At 35.8% G+C, this 18,486-nt stretch overlaps 5 protein-coding genes and 1 non-coding gene across 6 annotated transcripts; 4 read left to right on the top strand and 2 right to left on the bottom strand.

Moving 5' to 3' along the window:
- Positions 1-13: 13 nt before the first annotated feature.
- On the top strand, positions 14-9,479 carry Dp1 (satellite-binding protein 1 Dp1). The gene is made up of 12 exons (XM_081978388.1): positions 14-59; positions 123-197; positions 1,890-2,112; positions 2,663-2,870; positions 3,088-3,580; positions 3,634-3,938; positions 3,997-4,306; positions 4,365-4,987; positions 6,052-6,249; positions 6,312-7,155; positions 7,222-7,532; positions 8,258-9,479. Exons 3-12 carry the CDS (start codon positions 1,931-1,933, stop codon positions 8,498-8,500), a joined length of 3,717 nt encoding a protein of 1,238 aa, XP_081834514.1. The 5' UTR covers positions 14-59; positions 123-197; positions 1,890-1,930; the 3' UTR covers positions 8,501-9,479.
- Positions 9,480-9,767: 288 nt separating this feature from the next.
- On the bottom strand, positions 9,768-11,656 carry twf (twinfilin actin binding protein). Its single transcript, XM_081978404.1, has 8 exons — positions 11,432-11,656; positions 11,300-11,377; positions 11,130-11,241; positions 10,905-11,067; positions 10,610-10,847; positions 10,406-10,549; positions 10,230-10,348; positions 9,768-10,171 (listed from the first exon to the last, which is right to left on the bottom strand). The coding sequence occupies exons 1-8, from the start codon at positions 11,454-11,456 to the stop codon at positions 10,028-10,030; spliced, it is 1,023 nt and encodes a 340-aa protein (XP_081834530.1). The 5' UTR covers positions 11,457-11,656; the 3' UTR covers positions 9,768-10,027.
- A 253-nt stretch (positions 11,657-11,909) lies between these two features.
- On the top strand, positions 11,910-13,760 carry LOC145728293 (putative serine protease F56F10.1). Its single transcript, XM_081978400.1, has one exon. The coding sequence runs from the start codon at positions 12,360-12,362 to the stop codon at positions 13,599-13,601; it is 1,242 nt and encodes a 413-aa protein (XP_081834526.1). The 5' UTR covers positions 11,910-12,359; the 3' UTR covers positions 13,602-13,760.
- A 405-nt stretch (positions 13,761-14,165) lies between these two features.
- TRNAG-GCC (transfer RNA glycine (anticodon GCC)) lies at positions 14,166-14,236 on the top strand. Its single transcript has one exon. It is a non-coding gene; the product is annotated as a tRNA-Gly (tRNA).
- A 118-nt stretch (positions 14,237-14,354) lies between these two features.
- Positions 14,355-18,317, bottom strand: Acox3 (Acyl-CoA oxidase 3). The gene is made up of 9 exons (XM_081978389.1): positions 17,748-18,317; positions 17,371-17,679; positions 16,991-17,310; positions 16,661-16,940; positions 16,366-16,609; positions 15,324-15,560; positions 15,118-15,272; positions 14,771-15,061; positions 14,355-14,716 (listed from the first exon to the last, which is right to left on the bottom strand). Exons 1-9 carry the CDS (start codon positions 17,865-17,867, stop codon positions 14,603-14,605), a joined length of 2,070 nt encoding a protein of 689 aa, XP_081834515.1. The 5' UTR covers positions 17,868-18,317; the 3' UTR covers positions 14,355-14,602.
- Positions 15,601-16,346, top strand: LOC145728298 (EKC/KEOPS complex subunit TPRKB-like). The gene is made up of 2 exons (XM_081978414.1): positions 15,601-15,757; positions 15,813-16,346. Exon 2 carries the CDS (start codon positions 15,833-15,835, stop codon positions 16,343-16,345), a length of 513 nt encoding a protein of 170 aa, XP_081834540.1. The 5' UTR covers positions 15,601-15,757; positions 15,813-15,832; the 3' UTR covers position 16,346.
- Positions 18,318-18,486: the final 169 nt, after the last annotated feature.

The following is an 18,486-nucleotide window of genomic DNA, read 5'->3' as shown; positions in this document are numbered from 1 at the left end:
GATGACGTTTAACGGCGCATTTTCATTGAAAAAATATTCATTTTCTACTTGTCGTTTGGGTAAGTAGAAAACGTGCTCCGAAAATCTGGCTCCTTTCAAACTATTTTATCTCCAATTTTCAGGCGACCAATCGAAACTGGAGACTTAAGAGATTCCCGTTTTCCCAGGACGGATTTTCTGTTTTTACAGTCAGTGCAGTAAGTGTAAAATTATGTTGTTTTTGGTTGCGACTCAGGGGGATCGGTAGGTGACACGTCGACTCCTATTTCCACTCTTTAAAGGCCTAATATTAGTCCTTAAGTAGTTTATTAATCGAATTTATCTTCTTAATTCTTAATTTATAAAAGTTAAAATGCACCAATTTTTGGACCCTGATCCCCCTGAGTTTATGGATATTATGGGTAATGGGCTTCCATATGTGTAGTGGAAGGAAAGGTTTTGGGGTAAATTTGTAGCCAGGATTAGCTGAATATGTCACATACTTCAATAAAAATTAAGTTATTTTGGTCCTACATTGTGACATTACCCTCTGGCCTTTACTGTAGTGCTATTGTACTCATTGTGAAAAGATGTCAGGAAAACAGGTTTTGAGGGCATAGAAATACTCTAATTTGTGCCTGAAATGTATTGTAGAAGTTATTTTTGTGAACCCATTTACTTTCTAGACTGTATAATGATTCTACTAGGTTTGTTTTACATTAAAATAGAAGGGCATACAATTCAAGATGTTGTTGGTTAACAGTTCAACTGCATGGTCTCAAAAGTTCAAGTAATCAGTTCCATTAAGTAATTTAGTTTTGCCACTAGATTTACCATTAAAGCAAAACAATTGGAAGGTTAATAAGGGTTTAATTAAACTTAACAAGTCATTTGACAAGTTGCTGAATACTTTCTAGAAATATGCTTGCTTATAAATTTGTTTCAGTTACTAAGACATTATTTGCAAACAAATAAGTTTTAGCTCCAACTTTCTGGTTTTGTTATGAAAATATGAAGACCTAAGTGAATAGGTAATTCTTCTAAAGTTACCACAAATTTGGTTTTATGAAAAAGATAGCAATTCCAGGAGAAAACACCTTTGCCCTAAAATTTGATGGTTATATAAACAAGGGCCGCATTCGTTTTCAAGCTCCATGGAGCGAGCAGCGCGTTTTTGACGTCACGATGACGTAACTTAGCAAAAGCATAATTTAACCAACTGTCAAATTACGTCATTGTGACGTCAAAAACGCTCTGCTCGCTCCATTGAACTTGAAAACTTGATTGAATTAAAAACAGCTGTCAGTAATTTCCAAGTGTTTTTATTTAAATTACTGATTTTAGTCAAAAATTTATTCAGATTGTTATCATGAAATTCAGCTGGTTTTTTATCAAAGTTGTTATAAAAAGTCAAAAAATTGTTCCCATATGTTTTGTGATTATAGCCATCAAATTACCAAAAAACTCTAATTAAAATTACAGGTGTGTAACCCCTAATTTTTAATTTATAATACATTGTAATACTTTAACCTCAAAAACATTGCCTCCTTGTTTTCCTATTTTATTTTGTTGCCATTTAGATGTGGTTTAATGAAATTCAATATGCCCAGGATATCAGTAATGCCAGATATAAGTTGTTAGTACATGTGCTTATCACTTATCAGTACAGTTAACTCCACATTGTTTCAACAGGCAACCCATAACAAATAATAAATAAAACATTATCCTGCGACTTTTGGTTTTAAGCAAATAAGGGTCAAGAATATTATTTGTGTTTGTCATATTCTTTGTATAACAGTTACAGTTTGCTGTTGAGCATAATTTAAATTATGAATTGAGTTATTGAGTATCTACCTGCATTAGTTCTTTTAAGATAACAATCTAGCAAAGAAAAAATGTGAAAATTTTAGTGCTGCTGTAACGACTTGGCGCGAAACAGGACAATCCGAAAATGCAGCAACCAGTGATGGAAGAGGGCGTAGCCCAAGAGCAGCCGAACCCTAAAAGTTACGACGACTTATTCCCGGCCCTACCCGAATCATCCCAGCCCCCTCAAACCGCCGCTCCCCAATGGGGCTCCAACATTAACAACAAGATGCGTGTTGGCACATCTGTCATTACTCAAGTATTCAGGTAAGAAACCAAGCATTTTTAATAAATTTATTGTGACTAGTTGCTGTTTTTTTTTATTTGGTAGTTTGTAAAACTTTGAAAAGTGACTTCTCTTCTGGTTTGTGTTTTAAATAATATTTACAGAGCAAATCAACCATTGTAACTGTAAAAATAGTATTACTGTTTTTTTCAGTTATCTACCTAAAACATTAATTATAAATATTTAGTATGTATGTTTCAACTTTCTGCCCTAGTGTTTTGTTAATAATAAGTATTTTAACATGCTCCTTATGAAAATTTAACCGCTCCGGCTACTTTCCTAGAGGAAATTCCTAATTTTACGCTTTGCAGCACCCTTATGATTCACCAGACTAGGTTTATTGACTTCTGTCGGCCATGTTTCCTTTACCAATCAATCACTTGTATTCATTGTATAAAACAAAATTTGGGGTAAATTTGTTTTATCAAAAATAGTTCACAATTCTTTTGTTGGAGCATTAAATATTTTTAATCCGTTGATGAAGATGTCATGTCTTCATTCGAACACAAATTTATAATAAATTTTTAAAAGGGTTCCATACGAAGAACGAAAATTAGACGGAGGATCCAAATTTGGCGAAGGCGAATCAGTACAAACATGCGGAGCCATAATGAAAGAAACAGGGGCTCATATTGAGATCTCTCATGGCAAGGACCAATCCTTAACATTTTTGGTGACTGGCAAGCAGAATGAAGTACTTAAAGCCAGAGCAAAAATTTTGAGTCACTTCCAAACCCAAGTAAGTATCTATCTACTTACATTTATCTTGGCTTTTGGCATCAATGATTTAAGTGAGTTGTTAAACTGTTCAAGACAACTTGCAAATATTTGATGCAAAATCAATGCAAGCTAGAGTGAAGTTATGCACAGTAAATTGCTTCAACTTCTCATTCACTTGCTACAATTTTTGTATCTAATCCCACTCAGTTTAGGTTACTTATTTATGATTTGTTTAGGCACACAAATCTATTCAAATCCCGAAAGAACACCACAAATGGATTCTAGGCAAAAAAGGTGAACGTCTCAAGGAGCTGGAAAAGCATACCGCTACCAAGATTTCGGTGCCCAATATGAACGACGAATCAGACTTGATCACAATTACGGGCCCTAAAGAAGGAATCGAAAAAGCCGAACACGAGATTCGTGTAACATCCGATCAACAGTCGAAAAAAGCCCAAGAACGATTGAACATTCCGAAGATCTACCATCCGTTCATCGTAGGGCCTTTCAATGAGAACTTAAACCAGATGATTCAAGAAACTGGCGCAAGGATCAACGTGCCTCCACCGTCCGTAATGAAAGACGAAATCTTTATCGCGGGCGAAAAAGAAGGCGTCGCTGCTGCCAAAGCTAAAATCGAAGCCATCTACAAGTCGATGGAGAAAAAATGCACTACTGTGTCTGTTGAAGTGCCAAAGTCTCAACATAAATACGTCATTGGACCTAAAGGTAGATATTCTAAAACTGTCCAATTACCAAGTAGGTTTAATCCACTTTCTTAGGGTCAACAATTGCTGAAATCCTTCAGAAAACTGGCGTAAGCGTCGAGATGCCGCCAAGCGACGCTACCGTAGGAACTATAACGTTGCGCGGGCCGCATGATAAGTTGGGAATAGCCCTGAATGTGGTTTATGATAAAGCGAATTCTGTACGTTCGAGCGACGTCGTTGCTCCATATTGGCTGCACAGATACATCATCGGTAAGAAGGGTCAGAAAATCAAGGAGATTACGCAGAATTTGCCTAAAGTGCACGTGGAATTCACCGAAAAAGAAGATAAGATAAGAATTGAAGGTCCTCCAGATGAGGTAAGCACTTGTCTCTTAGAAGATTTTCATTATACTAAAATTCTTTGTATTATTTCAGATGGAAAAGGCTCAAGAACAAATACAAGCCATAGCACAAGACCTGATGCAAAATATGTGTTTTGTTGAAATGCAAGTAGACAACAAACTGTTCAAACATATCATCGGCAAATCTGGAGCCAACGTGAACAAACTGAAGGATGATTTCAATGTTGTGATCAACATCGACGAGTCTGGCCTAATTCGAATTGAAGGTAGCCGAGAGGACGTTTCTAAAACTAAAGAAGAACTGGAACAAAGAATTTTCAAGCTAGAAAACGAGAAAGAACGTGACGTTATTATCGAGCAACGACATTACAGAAATATTATTGGTATGTTTTTTTTTTTTGTGGCTTAGTGAGAGTTTGGTGGATTAATGATTTGTTACAGGCACTAAAGGAGAATCGATCAAGGAAATCAGAGACAAGTTCAATCAGGTGCAGATTATGTTTCCGGGTCCCGGAGAGAGAAATGACATTGTCAAAGTGCGTGGACCTAAAGAGGATGTCGACAAATGCGTTCGACATTTGGAGAAGCTAGTAAAAGAATTGAACGAGGCTTCTTATCAGTTACAAGTGCCAATTTACAAGCAGTTCCACAAATTTATAATAGGAAAAGGTGGTGCTAACATAAGAAAAATCCGCGAAGAAACCAACACGAAAATCGACTTGCCCGCCGAGGGAGACAAGAGTGACAGCATCACAATCACCGGAAAACGGGAGAATGTCGAAGAGGCTCGCGAAAAGATCCAAAGTATCCAGGAGGAGCTGGCCAACATTATAACTGAAGAAATCACTATTGACCCTAAGTTCTACAACTCTTTAATCGGAGCAAAAGGCAAGCTGATCCACTCGATTATGGAAGATTGCGGTGGGGTGACTATTAAGTTCCCAAGCACTGACAGCAAGAGCGACAAAGTTGTTATTCGTGGCCCTAAGGAGGATGTTGACCGTGCCAGACAGCAGCTGCTAGATTTGGCTAATGAGAGGCAGTTAGCTAGTTTTACTGCAGAGGTAAATAATTTTGTATTTTTTATATTGGTGTTGTATTGGGGTATGTACGGGTCACAGCATATGCAGATGACACAAATATTCTGATAATTGATCGGAGTACTGACGCTGTAATTAAGAAAACAGAAATAATTTACGATCGAATTTGTTTATGGTCCCAAAAAAATCACTTAAAGTTGAATATAAATAAAACTAATTTTGTTCATTTTTCTAATAACAGAAGTTCACTTGGAGAAATTGGTATTTTCGAGGGAAAGGATAATGCTTTATCTTCTTGCTCTACTTCGAAGATGTTGGGCATTACTTTTGATTGTGGCATGAATTGGCAGGATCATATAAATATACTCAGTGGTAGGCTGCGCAAAAGCTGTTATGCTCTTAAATTTATGGCCAATCACTTTAAAATTGATGTGCTCCTACCTCTGTATTATGCAAACTTTCATTCACACCTGCGTTATGGCATACTAAACTGGGGTCTCAGTGCTCATGTGTCGCGAATATTTTTAGTTCAGAAGTACGCCATCAGGATAATGACTGGGATATTTCCACGTCAGTCCTGTAGACCTATGTTTAAAAAACTTGGAATTCTTCCTTTGTCTTCTGTTTATATTTATCAAGTATGTGTTTTCGTGTTCAAAAATAAAACCAAGTTTGAAACTTATCGTACATCGCATTCACACAATACACGTAATAAGGACCAGTTGCTGCCGAATTATCACAGAACTGGGTTATACCAGAAAGGCATTTTCTTTAACGGGTGTAAGTTTTATAACCGCATTGACGATTCCATTAAAAATTCACCTAACGTCAATGTGTTTAAGTCTAGATTAAAGCTGCTCTTACTTGAGAGAAACTGTTACAGTGTGGAAGAGTTTTTAGATGTAACGTAATTTATGTAGTTTTGTATTAAGTTTGTCAATTTGATGTATTCGCATTATTTGATGATTCTTGTAAATGTATTGACGTTTTCCTCAGTTGCATGTTTTGCATGCTTAATTGGAGAAATAAATGATTTATTATTATTATTATTATTATTATTATTGTTTTTAACACCGATTGTTCTGTAGGTGCGTGCCAAAGCCCAACATCACAAATTCCTTATTGGTAAAAACGGTGCCAACATTAAGAAAATTCGTGACTCAACTGGAGCTAGAATCATCTTTCCATCAAATACTGACAGCGACCGTGAAATAATCACAATTATCGGCAAGAAAGACGCTGTTGAAGATGCCAAAAATCAATTGGAAGCTATGATTAAAGACATTGTATGTGCTAACAAAATCCATTTAATAATAATACATTTTTAATTTACAAATTAATCCAACAGGACAACATAATAGAAGACGAAATTCGAGTGGAACCTAAACATCACAAACACTTTGTGGCACGCCGCGGCGAAGTTTTGCACCGAATTGGCGATGAGTGTGGAGGAGTGCTGATTTCATTCCCCAGGTCGGGCGTGGACAGCGACCGTGTGGTGCTTAAAGGGTCCAAGGACTGCATTGAGGCGGCTAAACAGAAAATCCTGGAAGTTATCAGCGATTTGGAATCCATGGTGACCATCGAATGTGTCATCTCTCAGAGGCACCACAGAACCGTGATGGGCGCCAAAGGATACCGCGTGCAAGGAGTCACTTCGCAGTTTGACGTGCAGATTAAGTTCCCTGACAGAGACAATACCGAAGAGTACCAATCGCAGCTGACCAACGGTGACGTGGGAGACGAGCCAATTCGTCAATGTGACGTTATTAGAATCACCGGAAAAGAGGAGAATTGTTTGAAGGCAAAGCAGGCATTGCTAGACCTGGTTCCAGTTACTATTGAAGTGGACGTGCCCTTTGAAATGCACCGTTCCATTATTGGTGCAAAGGGTAGAGACGTCAGAGATTTGATGGATAGATTTGACGTGCATATTGTGCTGTCATCCGCCGAAGTGCCAGAGGACATCATCAAGATTACGGGAACACCTGCAAACGTTCAAGACGCTAGAGAAGCTTTGCTTGAAAGAGTCAAGGATCTGGAAGCTGACAAGAAAGACAGAGCGTTGCGGTCGTTTACCGTGCAAATTGAGGTCAATCCAGAGTACCACCCTAAGATTATAGGAAGGCGTGGCACAATCATCACTAAAATTCGTAAAGATCATGACGTCCAGATTACTTTCCCTAAGAAGGGTAAGTGTTTTACTTACTAAGTATAAGATTTACTTTAATGTATTTTGAAAACAATAATTATTTCAGGTGAAGAAAATGAAAACCTGATCTCCATTAGCGGTTATGAAGAAAACGCTATTCGCGCCAAGGAAGATATCCTTGCAATCGTGCGTAATCTAGACGATCTTGTGAGGGAGGAGATTGAGATTGACGCCCGGGTACATTCCCGATTGATTGGAGGTCGTGGACGTAATATCAGGAAGATAATGGACGATTTCAAAGTGGACATTAAATTCCCGCGAAACGACGATCCTAATCCCAATTTGGTCATAATTAGTGGACAAGGCGATAATGTCGCCGATGCCCGAGAACATTTGCTCAACATAGCCGAAGAATATGTAAGAGTTTTTCTATTCTCGATGATCCTAAAACTAAATTTTTTTTGTTGGGTCTTCTGTCTTACCACACAAAAAAGGCTTGTTGGGAAAATAGATTTTCGCAGTTTCAATTGAAAACAACATTAACCTAGTCGTCTCAACACAAGACCACTGACTTAGGCTCGGTATTGATACCTAAAAAAATCTAACGTTTCGGTGGAAAGTCTACCAACGTCTTCAGAGAATCTAAAAAATAAAAACCAACGGCATAACAGAAAACAACAACTTAATAAGTATTAAACCTGATTGTCGCGCAATTTAGAGCTCCGAGAAAGGTTTTGTTGGGGGTAAATACCATAAGAGCTCAGATTTACCCGGATAATTTTTGTGCTTGTCTTAGAACACTTTCTTTTTAGTGTAATGTATTTGATAAGACAATTCCATGAATATATTCAATAATACAATAAGACTGCGACTTCCTTATACTGGCAGAAATAAATTTTTCTGGTTCTTTTGATTTTCTGCAGTAGAACCTATTCAAGTGAGACATGAAACAATAGAAGTGTAGTAAAAATCCATGGAAACAATGAAATATATGGCATTTTTTGTACATGAGTGGAATTGTCGTTAAAAGTTGACATTATTTTTTTGTGTGTTGAGACAGAAGACCAGAACGAAGAAATGAGTAACTCTTCTTAACAAACATATAAAACGTATCTCCACTAAATTTTTTCCTTTCAATGTAGCTTCAAGATGTGGAAGAGTTAGAGACTCGCAAAAACTTACATACCCTTAATTTCCACTTCGAGCATCAGCCCAGCGGAGGTGCCAGGGGTCGCGATAACCCTAACGGGTTTGTGGTTCAGGGAGGTCCGTGGGAACAGAGCGCTCCAAACACCGCCAGCGTAACTGATTTTCCGGCTTTCGGTAGAAATACCGAACAGCCACAGGCCGCACCCGTTGCTGGCGCTTGGGGTGGTCGACGTTAAATAAGTCCGTTACCTTTTTCTAGTTTCTACTTTTCGGTCAGCGCGCGTTTCTTTTTTTGGTTTGGGTGGTTGTGTATCGGGTTCAACTATATCGATTAATTTGCGACGAAAGGTAGAAACTACAGGAGCGCGACCTTGCCAAAATTAAAAAGGGTTCTACTAAACCTAGTGTAATTTAGCTGACGCAAAAACCCTCTTCCTCACTGTTTGCTGCATTAAAATAGGCCTGGCAACGACACTGGACCTCGATTAACTGGAAAACTGAAACATTACTTAGGCGACCTCTTTTTTACTATAACGCAACTACAAAAGCGAGTCTTCCCAAACTCGGGCGGACATTTTTGGCCTACAATCGGCACTAACGATGTAGAGAAGTTATGAATACTTTCTCTTTTCGATTGTTTATAATTTTTTTATAAAGAATTTTTACTGTATAATTTACCCCGCTTTCTTCTGGTGTAATCTAAAAAATATGTTTTTGTAATGAAACGTAGAGGATATATTAGGCGACTCATATTAAAGCGTTGGTTTACAACAATCATTGATATTTGTTATATTTTGTATAAATATTTTTATTTATTTGTGTCATAACCTCTCTGCTCAAAAGGCAGTGCATCGTGCCTTCCTATTTTTTTTATGTTCGATCATCGAGACCGTGCTAGGTTTGGATGCCATGAGACTTGAGTTTGTATTTTTTTTAAAGCAAAATTGTGTGGTATTGATATATTATAATATATTGTATGTGAAGACAAGCTGACTGATTGTGGCGCTCATCGATACGGGCGTCGGTTTAACTTAGTCATTGTTATAAAATTGGATGATTTTTTTGCTGTTATCTGTATACACTGGAAAAAGGTATTTTATTAATTATTTAATTCTAGAGTTATTCAGCGAAAAGCCTTGCGGTCAACTTGTTAGCCCAAGACTAATCTTGAGGGAGAGAATTATACAAAATAATCAATAAAAATAGTAAAACATGTTTTTTGTTTTGTTATTGGGATTATTTGTGTGGGCTAAACAAACTGTGTGTGTGACATGTCTCAGTCTGCCAAAAGGAACGTGACCTGAGGATGCCTTCATACGTTTATTTAACGTGTATCATGACATAATTTGGCAAAAACCATAGTTTGACCGTTAAACAGTCATGTGACTCATTGGTTGCACCCATGTATTTAAGGACACTTTAGGGCTTAGACCAAACAATCTTCCTCTATTAAATGTAGTTTTTTAATAAAGCATTTTTTGCTGCTTGTCAATAAAAAACCAATTTACTGTTGTAAGACTACATTTATTTTGATTTGCACACCTTAAAGCAAATTTGATAATAATAGACTATATAAACGAAAATAATAAATAATAAAAAACATACAGCTGAGCACGATTTTTAAAAAGATAGAAAAATAGAATAAAGCTAAAACAGCAACAAACTGGTCCTATTTGAGCGTATAATAATACTTAAAACCCACTTTCAATCAGTAAAATTCCCAAAAAATAATGTAGGAAAGGCAAGGTTGATTTTAAGAGGGTTTATTGGTTTTTTGTAAGCCTTTTGGGGCCTCGCCCAGGTGGACCTTTTGGTCTAGAAAACTTTGGTCTATGCAGGCTGTTAGTGGGATGAAGTTCCTCATATAAAAATTGCTCTGTCAGTTCAGAGCCTGAGTCGATTTCAATCTGAAAATAATTAAATATTGTTAATTTAAAAGAGTATGTCACAAACAAAGCAGTTTACCTTTTTTGTGATTTCCAAGCCTAAATTTGCAATAGTGACAGTTAGGGGATTTTTGCAACTAGAGTACAACATCCTCTCTTTAACAGAACAGTTGTACCCAGGCATAGAATAAATGAATACTGAAAAAAGTTATTGTTTACACATGTTTAACAACATTGGAATAATAAAACACCAACCTATACTTTCAGTATAGTCTCCTTCATGGGTATGTTTGAATTTATATAAATGATACCTGGCAGTTTCAGAAGGAATTTTTGAAGGAAGTTTTTCAATAATAATATTTTCAGCACACACCAAATGGATAGTTTCTTTAGCAATGTCTGTGAACAACACATTTAAAAAAACCAAAACTCACATAATAAAACCTAATTTAAATTCACCTATTCTAAACTGCAAATAATCATAGGAACCTCTAGCCATATCTATAATTGCTTGTTTTGCTGCCTCTGTCAAAGGAAATTCCACTCCACCTAAAGTTTGTTGTTTAGTATTAATACTGATCTCTGTGTTGACTTCAGTTTTCTTCAATTCCTGAAGTTCCTCCTCTCTCATTGATAAAGGAGCAGGTGCAGCTACATTTCTTTTATGTCTTTTATAACCTTCCAGAGTGATGTCTGCCTGATTTGTACATACCACAAAGTTATTTTAGCAAATGATACTTATATAAAAACATACTAAAACAGTTCCATGAACCTCTTCCTTGATATGAGAAGTGCCAAACTCTTGTTTTAAGGTAGCTTTAGTTGAAGCATACAGCATTTTTTGACGGACTTGAGCAGTGTCTGGAGACCAACTTATGAACAACCATTCATAACCCAAGGAGTTTTTCTCATCTAATCTATTACAATAAAAGGATTTTCAAGATAACTTTAGTAGGTGTAACATGTTAAGGACAGTTACCTATACAAAATGTAACAGGGCTGATTTTCCTCCACAAGTGATGTTACATATTTTTCATAGTCTTTTTCCCAGTTATGCTTTTCATTGTGCTGTTGTTTTAAAACTAGTTGCTCTACAATTAAATTCAAAAACATACATGCAAAGTGTGATACAAGTTGGTACTTTCTTACCATTTTCTATACAGACTTTAAAAACTCTAATTTTACCCTCCTTGCATTTGGAGAAAAACTTTTTCAGTTCCTCATTTGCTGAAATTGGTTTTATCAAATATTTGTACCTGAGTTTATTGTTTTATTACCCACCTTTAATTCCAGTCTGGTGAGACATAGTGAGATACTGTAATAAACCTGGTATTCTTTAACTATCACACCATACAATGTCCGTGCTATAAAAATTATGTATAATAATTTTCCTCAACTTGTACTGCTGTAATGCCACCCAATTCTTTATAATTAATGAGATTTTGAAGAAATTCCGAAAAAGGTAAAGAGAAAAACTTTGACCCCTTTGACGTTAAAAAAAAGTAAAAATTTAATGTCATTGACAGTTGACAACTGTTGCTTCAATCTTCAATTGACTTTGGCCGCATTCGTTTTCAAGCTCAATACAACGAGCAGAGCGGTTTCGACGTCACAATGACGTAATTTGACAGTTAGTTAAATTATGTTTTTGCCAAATTACGTCATCGTGACGTCAAAAACGCGTTGCTCGCTCCATGGAGCTTGAAAACGAATGCGGCCTATGTATGACTTGAGGCAGTATAGGCAACCACAGCAACGTTGTTTTTATTATCATTATTTCATAATTCATAATGCAACTGACCTTTAGGCAAAACTAATTTAACAAATTTGTACTTTATCCAGTCGCTGAAGATAAAAATTTAAACTACGATAATGAGTGGTGGTTCATTCCAGTGATAACAATACTCTTGTGTTTAGTATTGGTCATTTACAGACTAAAATGGATCTCTTATTTTTGTACACATTAATTTGTCTAACATTTTGTTCTAATGTACATTCTTGGAGGTATTTCCACAATGGTAGAGTGGTGGGAGGCAACTTGGGCATACCAAAAACTCCCCATGTTCTCCAAAGTGATTCAAGAAATTTCACCAAGTGGTTCACCCAAAATTTAAATCATTTTGATGTGGGAGACACAACAACATGACAGCAAAGATACTTTGTCAATGATGAGTTTCTGGATAAAGAGAAGAGAAATGTGGCTTTTCTTATGATAGGAGGTGAGGGTGAGGCAACTGATGTTTGGATGACAAATGGACAATGGGTGGAGTATGCTAAAGAGTTTAAGGCAATTTTATTCCAATTGGAGCACCGTTTTTATGGAAAGAGTCATCCTACTGAGAATTTAGATGTGAACAATTTAAAATATCTGACTAGTGAGCAAGCTTTAGCAGATTTGGCTGTTTTTGTTAGTGTTATGAATGAGGAGTACAATCTCTCTTCTGAAGTAAAATGGATAGCTTTTGGAGGGTCATATCCAGGATCTTTAGCAGCTTGGGCTAGGCTAAAGTATCCTCATCTCATCCATGGTTCAGTAAGTTCTAGTGGACCATTGCTTGCCATTCCAAACTTTCAAGATTACTACCAAGTTGTAGCTGATGATCTAAGGACTTTGGATGAATCATGTTATAGTGCAGTTAAGGTTGGAATTGCCCAGGTTGATTTATTTTTGCAGCATAAAGTTGGTCAGAGAACTTTAACATCTCTATTCAATCTCTGTGATCCACTGGATGAAAGTGTGGATAATAAAAATGATATGGCCAATTTCTTCACAACTTTGGCTGGAAATTTTGCAGGAATTGCCCAATATAATAAAGACAACAGATTGAGTACCAAAGGTACTGCATTAGGAAATATTACTTTAGATACTGTATGTTCTATAATGACCAACACTTCTCAAAAAGAAGAAATAAGCAGGTTAGCAACTTTCAATAAGTTAATGTTAAATGCAACAAACCAAACCTGTCTGGATTTCAAGTATGACAAAATGATAGCTGAAATGCAAAACACTAGTTGGGGAGCTTCAGCATCAGAAGGTGGTCGCCAATGGACATTTCAGACTTGCAATGAATTTGGTTTCTACCAAACATCAGATAAGAAACCACAAATATTTTCTGATAAATTTCCCTTAGATTTCTCAGTCACTCAGTGTGAGGATATTTTTGGTACAAAATTCAATAAAACTTACTTAAATTATGTTACTGAGCGCACAAATACTTTGTATGGTGCCCTGGACATTGAGGTAAATAATGTGGTGTTTGTTCATGGTACAGTTGATCCATGGCATGCTTTGGGTATCACTTCAACTGTAAGTCAGAATGCCCCAGCCATTTTGGTTAAAGGTACTGCCCATTGTGCCAATATGTATCCACCAAGTGAGGACGATTTACCGCAGTTGAAGGCTGCAAGAGTTGAAGTTGGACAACACATTCAATCCTGGCTTGATTTGTAATTTTTATATTAGTTTTTAGTAGTAATAGCTCTCTAAAATCTGTGTTATTAAGTTAGTTTTATTATTGTTTTTATGATAATGTGTAAGGTACATTAGGAAATCAATTAAATAGGTATATCCTAAAATCATTTTTTTTTCAAAATAAAGGATTAACTGACATCATCAGCTATTTTATGGTAGACGTAGGACAAAATTAGGTTAGAATCGTCGTTTGATTGTTTATTTTCAGTAATTTTTGATTAAAAAAAAATGTTATTGCAATTTTAGTGAGGACTTTATTGACAAAGCTTTTCTTTTGTGTCGTAGTGAAATGTTTTAGTCGCAAACTGCAATTTAAAAATGGGTTGTCCTACGTAAACAAGTCAAGTCAAGGGTTTCTCAGTTGTCTATGCAATTTAAATATTTATTACGAAATAATACTTTCCTTTATAATTAGTTTTTGATAGAATTCTTACATCTGACATAAAAAATTGACATTTTTTAATTACTTTTATAATTTTGAGATATGGGTTTTATGTACTAATTAAGTATGAACTCTTCCACTCCCGTGCTTTAGTGAAACAAGCATCGGTGGTTCAGTGGTAGAATGCTCGCCTGCCACGCGGGCGGCCCGGGTTCGATTCCCGGCCGATGCAACACTTTTTTTATAATTGTTACTTTACAAAAATAAATCTTTTGACTTTATAGTATACCCGCGCATAAAAACAGCAAAACATTTTTTTACCAAATTTTTTAGACAATAATACCATAAGATATGTTTGTATGTATATTTACATTACAACATAATAACAAATATAAATGTCATATTGTCACGATGAAATAATAAACATCAGTATAAAAATATTATATAAACCCACAATCCATAAAAAATCAATAACTACAAATATAACAATTTTGAAAAAAACAAGACTATGCATATAGAAAATCTAAATCATAAAACCTATAAAAACAACAAAATATAATGGACGTAAAATACTATTTCAGTTAAAAATTTGCATTTATTATAATTTACTTTTTAAGACATTTTCTTTCCAGTTTGTAATGTCTTGCCACCATTTTGGTCTACTCATAGCATACGGAGAACTGAACACTGCAGCTTGTAGATTTTTATAAACCTAAAAATGATTATCAACAATTAATTGAGGGTGAAAATTAGTCGTAAAACTCACTTGTCCGTCAGATGCTCCCAAAACGGAATTTAAAACAAAATCAGGGGGCGCCAAAACATCAACCAATGAAACAGCGTCGTTCTTCAGTTCCGAACACAGTCTCAAAATTGACTCTTGTAACAGGGTGGTCAAGTCTGTACCATTTAGAATACCACCTTGATATACGGTTCCTAAATGGTATTTGTCCAGTGAAAATAGCGCGTAAAGTGCGAATAGTTTCAGCAAGACATTTCTGATTTCCGGTTCTACTGTTTCTTGAATTTTCTCTAATGTTACTTGTAGCATAAGATGCTGCAACGTATTATACACGTTTAAATTTTGCAATAATATAACAACCTGTTGTCTACCTGTATGAATGCTAAGGACAGATTCTTAGCGTAGAATACTTGATTGTCGTTTTTAGCCCAGAACAAATCTTTTCTTTGTTGCAAATCGTTTTCCAGTCTATTGTAAGTTTTTTGTAATAAATAGCAAGTCAACCATTGATACAACGGTATAATTGCTACAAAAAAGTTTAATATAAGTTCTGTTGCCATATAAGTAATAAACTAACTTTCTGGCAAACATAACTCCTCCACGCTTCTAGGACGTATTCTAGTATTTTTCAGAATGGACAAAGCGTTGGTTAAAAAGTTGGCCGATTTCATGGGAGTGGAAATTTTCACTCCCTTTAAGATCTCTGGCCATATCTTTAATAGCCAGTTACTAGTTTGCTGGATAAGTACGTGGTTTTCACCTTCGTATGTTAAGTTTGCATCATGATCGTTACGAATATCTCCAATGCCAGCAACTGAAAAAAATCGACGTATTGGCAAAATGCCCACTTATAATACAAACACCAGACGAAGAGAACAGATAAACCAGATCTTAACCAAACTTTTACGGAATTTTTTCAAAACTTGTTTTTATTTCTGTGTGTGTGTTTAAGCTACCAAAACCGGTATTTTGTTATTAGTATCTTGGAAAACATCAAAAAAACCTGAACTGGTAATTAATTCAAAGTCTACATTTTGTACCTGATTGATCTGTTAATTACTTTCAGCTCCTCACATTGAACCAAACATGACCCATGTAGTGGAATTGGACCCCATTACCGAGACAAGGTTAAAAATGCAGCTGTATGAAAACGTTAAAAATACTACAGACTTGAGGAAGAAAATCCTTAGTGGGGAACTACAATGTTGCATTATTAAGCCCACTTTAATATGCGATCCATTTCAAGTAGTTATTGCGGCCAATAAGGCTTTAACTAGCACTAAGAGAACTACCAAAAGTATATTTACAGAAATTCTTTTTAACTTATCTCCCTCCTCAAATATTAGTCAGAGTTTGTTAAAGTTTGGTATTGATGACAAAGATGAAAGTTTACTGGTGGTAGTGTTGGAAAAAGAGGATGAAGAAACAGGTACTGAAACAATATTTTCTGCAGTAGAGGGTAATGTTCTTGATATATCTGAATTGGGTTGTACATGTGATACACATGCAATAAGAAAAGTTTATAAAATCAATGATACTGAATATCACAATATGAGTCTTGTTGATTCTGTAGTAAGTAGAATAGCAACAAAAGAGTAAATTAGTTTTGTTTTACTTACCTTTTAAGAATCCATGTCCTCCACAAGCTTCCCTACATTCTTGTATAGCTTCTTTCATAGTCCATCCAGATATGGGCTTGGAGGCTGAAGATATGACATGTAGTTCAGTGCCTCTGTCAGGCAATTCCTCTTTATTTAAACCCAATACTGAGTCAATAGAGAACTGATACTGCACCTCATTCAATTTTGTTGAGAATATTCTAAGTACATAAGCAGCAGCCAAATAGGGAAATAATCTGTATTGCTGCAATTTTTTTCCTTAAACAATTACTTGATTTTCTTGTTTAACACTTACATGAGTTTGGTACTCTAATAGTGGAACTTCAGGTGAATCATCAGGACCAAACTGCCTGCGAACACCTGCGTATCTGATAGCAATTGTTAACGCTTTAGCACCCAAACCCTCACAAAAAGCAGTTATTGTAACTCGTCCCACTGATAAAGCACCAAGAGCGGCTCCGTGCCGTTTATTGGGGTCTTTAAATGGAGTTATGTATTCACCTTTTTCAGTTACATCTCCAATTTTATTAAGCAAATTTTCCCGTGGTATTTCATAATCATTGAACATTAAAAACCTGAATTTTTCCTCACATTAACACATCCACTCAAAAAAACTTGTACTCACCCATTATCAATGCCATTTAAACCAAGTTTTTCTCCCAAATCTCCTACAGTGATGCCCGGATATGAACGAAGTGTTTTAGGATCTCTGATTGGTACAACAAAGCAGTGAAGACCATGATTAACATTTTGAGTGATAAGCTGGGCATAAACTAGAGCATGGGTAGCCATTTGGCCCAGACCACCAGCCCAACATTTAGCTGACTCAAAATTTTTCGTTCTCAAAATGAAACTTTGTTTCTCTATATCAAATGTTGCAGTAGTTTGCATTCCTTTGGCATTACTGCCATGTGCTATTTCAGTCAAACAGTAACAACCAATAATCTACAACACTTCTTAAATGTAGTGCTTATGCTGAAAAGTTAGTTCATTTTAAAATGTTACCCTGCCTGATTCTGAATCATTCATAAAATGTTCATGTCTTGCAGAGCCCATACTTAGAATCACATTAGAAAACAAAGAGTCAGTCACACCAAACTTGATTGTTGAAGATGGAGCTAGTTGAATCATAATCCTGTAGGCTGCAGAAGGATACTTTAAGTTTTGTATTAAATGGCTGATTGAGAGTAAGTCAATTGATTTGTAAATGAAATTTTGGCGACAAGCTCTGTGCCTTTGTTCATCAAATGTGGGGCTGAGTATAGTGTCTGGTTGGTAGTCTGGATATTTCTGCAGTTCTTCATAGAGCTCATTCTAATTAATATAAAATGATTTACATACAGAATCAGTAAGTAGTGAGTGAGTGTGCATTGTATTCTTACCTGGTATTTGATCACTTCTTCAGTTTCCAAAAATGTCTTCAACTTTTTCCAGTCAAACGAAGCTTTGTTTCTATAGTAGTCAAGAGGACCTTTTTTGAAATCTTGCAGTAGAGTCGACATTTTTGATTTGGAACTTTTTACTATGTTAAAATTATCAACAAGTACTGTTATTACAGGATGTTTTGTGACAAGTGGTTTATTTGAACTTTAACCAGCAACGTCTGACTCTCTCTACATCAGTATCAGTGGTAGGAAGTAGCAAGCAAGAGTAGTGGCAAAACACACATACAAATGGTTTGAAGCTTTCACTAATTATGTGGCTAATTTGATGGTACTTATATTGCAAAAATTAATAATAAGGGGCAAGGATACAAGTTTTATTTTAATTCCTTGTTTTCTGGTTGAGGTCTGTTCACTCCCTGATTATCCTGACTTTATGTCTTTTGTTATTTATTTTTTTAATGATATTAATTATTAATTTGTTGGGTCCATCAGGTACTTTTACCAAAATTGTAGGCATTTGCTAAAGCTGTTGAAATAAGCTGAAAAATGTAAATAAACTTCTTGGAGGACAAACAAACTTTTAAGGTCACGTGTAAATTGTTGTTGCCAAGTAATCATATAAAAATAACGTGATGTAGCTTTTGTAATGCTGTGGCAACCGCCGCAAATGGAATAAGCCATACAAACATTCTTAAAATTAACTGCCTATGGCATAATCTAATCTAAATCATTTTAT

This window comes from Ips typographus, linkage group LG4, assembly GCF_016097725.1.
Source record: "Ips typographus isolate SLU linkage group LG4, UJ_Ityp_2.0, whole genome shotgun sequence".
Taxonomy (NCBI): domain Eukaryota; kingdom Metazoa; phylum Arthropoda; class Insecta; order Coleoptera; family Curculionidae; genus Ips; species Ips typographus.
Note: the sequence above shows the minus strand (reverse complement) of the source record. Positions and strands in the feature narration are given on the sequence as shown.